Source organism: Nicotiana tabacum, chromosome 7 (assembly GCF_000715075.1).
Source record: "Nicotiana tabacum cultivar K326 chromosome 7, ASM71507v2, whole genome shotgun sequence".
NCBI classification, from domain to species: domain Eukaryota; kingdom Viridiplantae; phylum Streptophyta; class Magnoliopsida; order Solanales; family Solanaceae; genus Nicotiana; species Nicotiana tabacum.
This window is the reverse complement of record NC_134086.1, coordinates 48,547,612-48,555,596: the sequence shown is the minus strand read 5'-3', so window position 1 is coordinate 48,555,596 and position 7,985 is coordinate 48,547,612. Positions and strand designations below refer to the sequence as shown.

General features: G+C 36.8%; 1 protein-coding gene across 2 annotated transcripts; it reads right to left on the bottom strand.

Moving 5' to 3' along the window:
* Positions 1-615: 615 nt before the first annotated feature.
* On the bottom strand, positions 616-5,329 carry LOC107790348 (probable 1-deoxy-D-xylulose-5-phosphate synthase, chloroplastic). Of its 2 annotated transcripts, none has more exons than XM_075256738.1 (10): positions 4,830-5,329; positions 3,747-3,875; positions 3,489-3,653; positions 3,238-3,388; positions 2,551-2,822; positions 2,188-2,461; positions 1,795-2,106; positions 1,431-1,708; positions 1,069-1,353; positions 616-950 (listed from the first exon to the last, which is right to left on the bottom strand). In XM_075256738.1, the coding sequence occupies exons 1-10, from the start codon at positions 4,965-4,967 to the stop codon at positions 801-803; spliced, it is 2,154 nt and encodes a 717-aa protein (XP_075112839.1). In that variant the 5' UTR covers positions 4,968-5,329; the 3' UTR covers positions 616-800.
* Positions 5,330-7,985: the final 2,656 nt, after the last annotated feature.

Genomic DNA, 7,985 nt, shown 5'->3' with positions numbered 1-7,985 from the left:
AGAATCGCAAATATTTCTAGACATTTTTTAAGGAAAACTCTATAAATAGTCTCAAAAAATATATATATATATAAATTATATATTTATATGTCGGTTTATGTTCGGGTTTTCTTATTCAATACCAAACCAAATCAAACCAAACCTAATCGGGTTTTTTAATCGGTTTGGTTTCATTTTTCGATTTGGTGCAATTCTCCGATTCAATATGTACGCCCCTAGTTTTAGAACACGTTCGAATCAGGGGGATCTTCAAAGATTCATAGTAAAGTTTTACTCTTGAAGAGAATGGTTTCACACAAATATTCAAATGTTCAATCAAGAACTTATGATATAATACCAGAATGTCATAGACTTTATTGCTTGATCGACGTTTTTTTTAGAATGTGTTCACTAGAATTCTTTCAACTTTGTTTGATTTTATTACATGCAATGTCATTAACCCGTATTTGTTCTACAACTACAAGAGAGAAAAATGATAGCTTCATTTCTCTTCATGGATTCAGGCCATTTATAATGAAAACAACAGCTAGAATAAATAACTTTCAAAATATGGCACCAATTACACGTAAACAGAAACAATGCAAGTTAATCATAGGTCTTATGGGAGACAATCGATGGTTGAACCGCGGATCACCATGGACACTTTACATATTTAGAGGAATAAGTATTATGTGTCAAACTTGTTTATGGTAGTTATATCAGCTTACAACTATTCTCACCTTAGCGGGTGTCTTGTCCTAGAACTATATATTACAACGAGACATTTTACAGTTATTACAACTTCTGCACTTCCTTACATCTTATGTCATAACCTCTAGAGCTTCTCTGGTTTGTCCAAGAATGTTAAACACTGTTGCTGCAATGTGAGATGGCGTAAGACCAGCTTCTGCCAATTGATCTGCAGGAGATCCGTGGTCAATGTATCGATCAGGAAGTACTATCGGCCTCCACTGCAAAAAAAGTTTGAAGTGATTCAGTTGGAGTAATAGAGCAATGGTAACATTTCAGAAAAATATCCTAAATGTAGACGACACAAGTATGAAAAATTGGTTTTCGAGAGTTTCTTACCTTTAACTTGCCATCAAGAAGTCCATCTAAGGCCATAAACTGAGCAACATGAGACCCGAAACCTCCAATTGATCCTTCTTCAACGGTGATAAGCACCTCGTGTGATTTTGCGAGGCTCCTTATGAGCGCACCGTCCAGTGGTTTGCAGAAGCGTGCATCTGCAACTGTTACTTGTAAACCACGGGTTTCTAACACAGCAGCTGCAGCCAAACAGTTCTGTACTGCTGAGCCATATCCTAGTAGAGCCACTCTCTCGCCTTCAACCAATATCCTGCCTTTACCGACCTGATAAGGTTGTTGCAAAAGATTGTTTATTAGATATCAATCAGCATTAAAAGACGTAGTGAAGGTTGAAAATGTACCTCAAGGGGAGTGCCTTTGTTTCCAACCGGAAGCTCTACACCGATCCCATTTCCTCTTGGGTATCTGAAACAACTTGGTCTGTCATCAATGGCAGCAGCAGTTGCTACCATGTGAAATAGCTCCGTTTCATCGGAAGGAGCCATTACTACCATGTTAGGAAGACACGCCATGAAGGTAACATCAAATGCACCACAATGCGTCGGACCATCTGCTCCAACAAGTCCAGCTCTGTCCATTGCAAATCTCACTGGCAGCTTTTGCAAGTCAACATCATGCACTACCTGGATATAAAATCAGCAGAATCTAACGTTCAATGAAACTGCACTATATTATACAAGATGAGATTAATTGGAGGCATTCGACTTGCCTGGTCATAAGCCCTTTGCAAGAAAGATGAATAAATTGCACAAAAAGGTTTGAGGCCTTCACAAGCCAAACCAGCAGCAAAGGTTACAGCATGCTGTTCTGCTATTCCAACATCAAAACACCGCGTTGGGAAGCGACGGTGGAATAGGTTCATACCAGTCCCACCACCCATAGCGGCATGGATTGCAACAATATCCTTATCTGCTTCTGCTTCTGCAATTAAAGCCTCCGCAAAGTACGTCGTATAGGACTGAGTCTTGGCACTGACTTTGAATTGCTTTCCTGTGGCTGGATCAAACTTGGCTACTCCTGCAACCCATAAAAAAGATTTAAATCTTATGTTCCTTATTTAAACAAGACAGAACTTGTCGGAATAAATGAGTTTCTTACCGTGATACTTGTCTGCAGCTCTCTCGGCATATGGATAACCTCTGCCTTTCTCGGTGATAACATGGATAAGTACTGGACCTGTTGTTTTAGTACTTCTAACTTCTTTAAGAATCGAAATAAGATCGTCAATGTTGTGACCATCCACAGGACCAATATAATAAAGTCCAAGTTCTTCAAACAATGTTGATCCGGAACCACTGATCATCCCACGAGCATATTCATCAACTTTTGCAGCAAGCTCATGCATAGGTCCACCAATCTGCTTAGTAACTCCCTGCAGCAATATTTCAATCACATAAAAGCCAATTCAGTTTCTTCTCTAAAAAAAGAAATTATTCCAATCTTTATATCAATATACATTACCTTAGCGACTTCTCTTAGTTCTCTGAGAGGTCTATTAGATTGCAACCTGCTCAAAGCACTGCTTAGAGCTCCAACGGGAGGGGCTGGCCCGTCTAGAGTAGCAGTAGGTAACGAAACTTGTCTATTGTCGTTCAAAATAACAATCATATCAGAGTCTAGGTAACCGGCATTATTCATGGCTTCATAAGCTTGACCTGCTGTCATCGCACCATCACCTATTACAGCTATAACATTGTTATTCTTTCCTTTCAGATCTCTTCCAACAGCCATCCCTGATCATTCAAAGAAACCACTTTTAAAGTCTAAATAACTAAAATTACAGACTCCAACATGAAGAAGATTAAAATCAATGTACTGTAATTTTAACAGAGTGGAGCGATAAGAGTTATGGACACATGTACATTTATGACGAATACATTTTATAACAACAGAAGAGCAAAACATAGACCAAGTTATATCAACTTGTATGAATGTAAGGATACCAATTCAAATAAAGCCTCAACATTCATATCACCAAATGAAACCCCCAAGATGATTTGGAATTAAACTTCTCTTTAAAGTGATGTGCCAGATACCGATAAGGAAAGAAAAGTTCTAATTCATGTCTTTGAATGGGAATCAATTAAAGTCTCATGAGTCTTGTTCTGTAATGAACTTAGTGCATAGAAAGGTAGAACGTATATATACCTAAGCCTGCTGAGATGGTGGTTGAACTGTGGCCGGTGCCAAAGCAATCATATTCACTCTCCGACCGCTTAGTAAATCCAGCTAGTCCATCTGTCTGTCTAAGTGTTGACATCTTCCCTCTTCTACCAGTCAAGATTTTGTGAGGATAAGACTGCAAATTTCAAACCACACCATAAAATTAAGGATACTCACCCCATTAGTCAAGCTTCTGTTAGTTCACCATATGAATTAAAAAAAAACAAGATTTTCACCTGATGACCAACATCCCATAGTATCCTATCTTGGGGTGTATTGAAGACATAATGAAGAGCAACTGTAAGCTCAACAACACCAAGACTTGAGCCAAGGTGACCTCCAGTCTTTGATACATTGAAAATTGTATCTGATCTTAGTTCTTCTGCTAGTTGTTTAAGTTCCTACATCAAAATTAATTTTGGAACTCTTAAGCACATAACTTGTTGAGTCATTTTTTTCATGGCAAACAAGTAATTGACATATAAAAATTCTACCTTTACAGAAAGATTTTTCATATGAATGGGATAGTTGATAGTGTCCAAAAGAGGTGTTGGTGGTCTCTGTGCATAGTATTCTCCTCTTTCTGACAAAGATGCCTGAACCCCACGTGACCTTTTCTTGACCTTCAAAACCAATGAGTAGAAAAACTACCATCACTCAGCATAATTTAATCTCAAACATGACTGTTAAATACACTTAAATGCAGTATTATCAAAGGCGCGCTTAAGCCCTGAACCGAAGCTCAAAACAGGTTGAGCGCTTCACCTCGCTTAGTGGGCGCTTGAGTGTTGTCATCAAGGCTCTAAGATATAATTTTTCTTGACAATGAGCTTAGTCCTAAAGAGGCGACACTAAACAATTTACAAATCACTTTATCGTAAATTTTCTTTAATTTCTTTGTCCATATATTTGGTAATCATACTGATAGATATTAGTCTTGAACTACGCATACATATTTATAGTTTTTCTCAATTTACGCCTCTTTTTGTCAAAGCCGACGCTTTATTTACGCTTTGCGCTTAAAGCCCCAGTATACCTTAGAGCTTTTTTGCCCTTTTCGCTTTTGATAATACTGCTTAAATGTCAATAAATATATCTTTTCACATCTTAAACCAGTGAGAAAGAGACAAGAGAACACCATTAACATATATATCATATTTGATTTGACAGCTGTATGCAGTTCCATCTCAAGAAAAAACATATCTTTCCAATCCCAATGAAGAAATTAGCACATAGTCTATGCGCGGGGCTGGGAAGGGCCAGACTGTAGTCTTTCTACAAGAGGTCACATGACTGATAATTTTTTCCGTTGTGCCAAGGCTTCCATTTAGCTAATATTACTTCCAAATTAACTTAAATTGGTTGCTGAATCAATTTTCACCAGTTAGAAGAAAAAACAAGGAAAAACTAGTACAAGCAATCAGCATAGAAAGAAAATACGTATAGAAAGATGGTTCATCATCAAATTACAACCACAACCAAGTACACAACATGAGCATTCAAACAAGCTCCAAAATGGTTCAAAGGTTCCTACTTCACTCAATCAAAAAGAAACGAAAACAAGAAAAAGTTCAAACCTGAGTAAGTTTGTGTTGGAACTGATACTGCAGATCTGTTCCATGAAACAATTCAGAGAATAAAGGACTCTGCTTTGAGTAATCTGAAGCCACTGTCCTGTTCAAAATACCTGGAACTGCATAGTTGCACAAAGCCATGGTGTTTGTTTGTATGTATGTTTTAATTGAAAAACCCAGGAAATTTATAACAGAAAATGAGCCTAACTTCAAAAAACTCAAGTTGGGTTTTCTTGATAAGGGGGTGGTGGGTGTGTCTACTTTAAATTCTTGAAAAAAAATCTAGTGGTGGTGACACTGTAACTAAATGCTGTTTTCTTGACTTTTGTACAGTCAAATCTTGATAAATGGCCCAAGAAATTAGGATGTGATTGGAGAATGAGAGTGGAAAAATTGAGTTTTTATAAAAAGGATCAAATGCTAATCCAATGAGGGAATGTGGGAATGGCTACGTACAAGGCAAAGTGATGTGAAGATACTAGTTGTATGAATATATATATATATATATATATATATATATATATATATATATATATATATATATATATATATATATATATATATATATATATAGCATTGAATTTAGCTTTGATTTGAACTGAAATCTTGAAAAAGGTGCACTGCTTTTTATTGGGCCACGTCAGCAGAAATCACAAATGGATAGAAGGATGTGATAATGTATGTTTTTGATTGGGAGGGAAAGAAATTTTGGGGGCAGGTGAAGAAGGTGGTGTCATACTGTCACTTCCTTTTCCTTTTTATTCTATAAACGGAAAAGGTCCAAAAATAACCTTCTAATTTTATTGCTCATTAAAGGATAAAAAAAATTATTATGAATTTATTCTTAGAATTCGAACTTGAGACATTTGATTAATAGCGGATGAATTTTGTTTATTCCCACCATGCCCCTTATAGTGGTAGGTTGCGTCATTTCCAATTGACTCCTACTCTTGTCTTGTCTTTTGTTGAGTATCAGTTCATTCTCACTTATTTTAAAATGTATATAGAGTTTCTCATTTGGTCATAAATAATGTTTTAATATGTAAAAAATATTTTTTTACGTAAAATTAATTTCAAAATTTCTTAAATCACCACATAATAACAATCTATATATTATAATTCATAGCATAAGTAATCTCTACATTATGATCCCTTCATGACTACGTTGTAAACCAAACCACAACACTTACTATAAGAGGATACTTTATTATTATTATTATTATTATTATTATTATTATTATTATTATTATTATTATTATTATTATTATTATTATTTGTTTTTTTGTAGCACACCACTACTTTATATATCTAACGAAATTTCGACATAGAGTCTGTTTGGCTTAGCTGATTTAGAGTAGCTGATAAGCATAAGGTGCTGAAAAGCACTTTTAAGTGTTGAAGAACTGGGTATACGAAGAGTTTTGTTTTAAAAAGAAGTATTTTAGGGATAGAATAGTAAATATTTTGATCAAACCTAAAGTGCTTATAAGCTGAAATTTGATAAGTTGGGGGAGACCAACTTATGATTTTTGGCTTATTTTTGGCTTATAAGCACTTAACTTATAAGCACTTTTAATTTTACCAAACGCGTAGATAAGCCAAAAAAAGTGCTTATAAACCAGTTTCACCTGCTTATAAGCTAAGCCAAACACCCTCGTAATCTGTGACTCCAAGTCGCCACCTCTACATCTACGTGCTAATGTAAGTAGTAGTTTTTTTAAAAAATTTGTCATAAAATAATTATTCAACTTTTCACTTTAGACTACCCGAAGAATGTATCTATTGACAAATAATTTTTTTCCCACAACCACTAAAAACTTCATTTGTTCCACAATCAAAAAGGCAAAAGGCCATATTTAGCTATACACTTTTTGATTTAGTACTATTTACTATAGAAAATATTAAAAGATGAATTATTCAATATTTGGTGGAAACATGTAAGGTGATGTGCATGGTACATATGTTATAAAAGACAAAGTAAATGTGACGACTCGACTGGTCATCTTATGAATTAACGCCCCGATCCCCTATTAACTGCTTTTTCCGTGTTTATTTCTGCTATTTTGATTTGTCGGGATGTTCGGTTTTGCGTTTCAGAGAGTTTTGGGACACTTAGTCCTTAAATGAGAGCTTAAGTGTTGGAAATTTGACCGTGGTTGGAACAGTGTGAAGACGGGATCGGAATGGAAATTTGATGGTTCTGCTAGCTCCGTTGGGTGATTTCGGGCTTAGGGACGTGTTCAGATTGTGTTTTGGAGGTCCGTAGCTAATTTAGGCTTGAAATGCTGAAAGTTGAATTTTGAAGTTTCCGGTTCGATAGTGAGATTTTGATCCAAGGGTCAGAATGGAATTCCAGAAGTTGGAGTAGCTTCGTAGTGTTAAATGTGAAGTGTGTGCAAAGTTTCAGGTCATTCGGACGAGATTTGATAGACTTTTTGATCGAAAGCGTATTTTTAGAGTTTTGGAGTTCTTAGGCTTGAATTTGCAGTTGATTCGTAGTTTCGATGTTGTTTTAGGTGTTTTAAGGATTGGTATAAGTTTGGGCAATGGTATTAGACTTGTTGGTGCGTTTGGTTAAGGTCCCGGGGGCCTCAGGATTGTTTCGAAGGTTGTCGGAAGAATTTGGAACTTGTTTGAGCAACTTTAGCTGTTGGTTTCTGGTCATAACCGCACCTGCGAGTGTGGGACCGCAGGTGCGGTGCCGCAGAAGCGGCTATGTGTCCGCAGGAGCGAGATTTGACCCAAGCTCCAAGATCCGTAGGTGCGGCTGGGTTTTCGCAGATGCGGCCAAGCGACCGCAGATGCGGACCCAGCCCGTTAAGTGACTTTTAGCACCTGCGATGCATTCTTCCGCAGGTGCGGGACCGCAGGTGCGGGACCGCAGGTGCGCTCCTTTGACCGCAGATGCGGTAATGGCTGGGCAAAAATATGAAATTTCAAGGGTTTGGTTCAAAACTTGGAAAAAAATCAAATTGGAGCTTGGGAGAGGGTGATTTTGGGAGGAAATTGTTGGGTAACAATTCTTTAACCCTTTCTAGTTATATTCCATCAATCTATACTTAGTTTCATTATTTAATTTCGGATTGGAGATGAAAATTGGGAAAAAATTAGGAGAAAATTCTTAGACCTAGAATTCGAATTTTGATTGAGAAATCAACC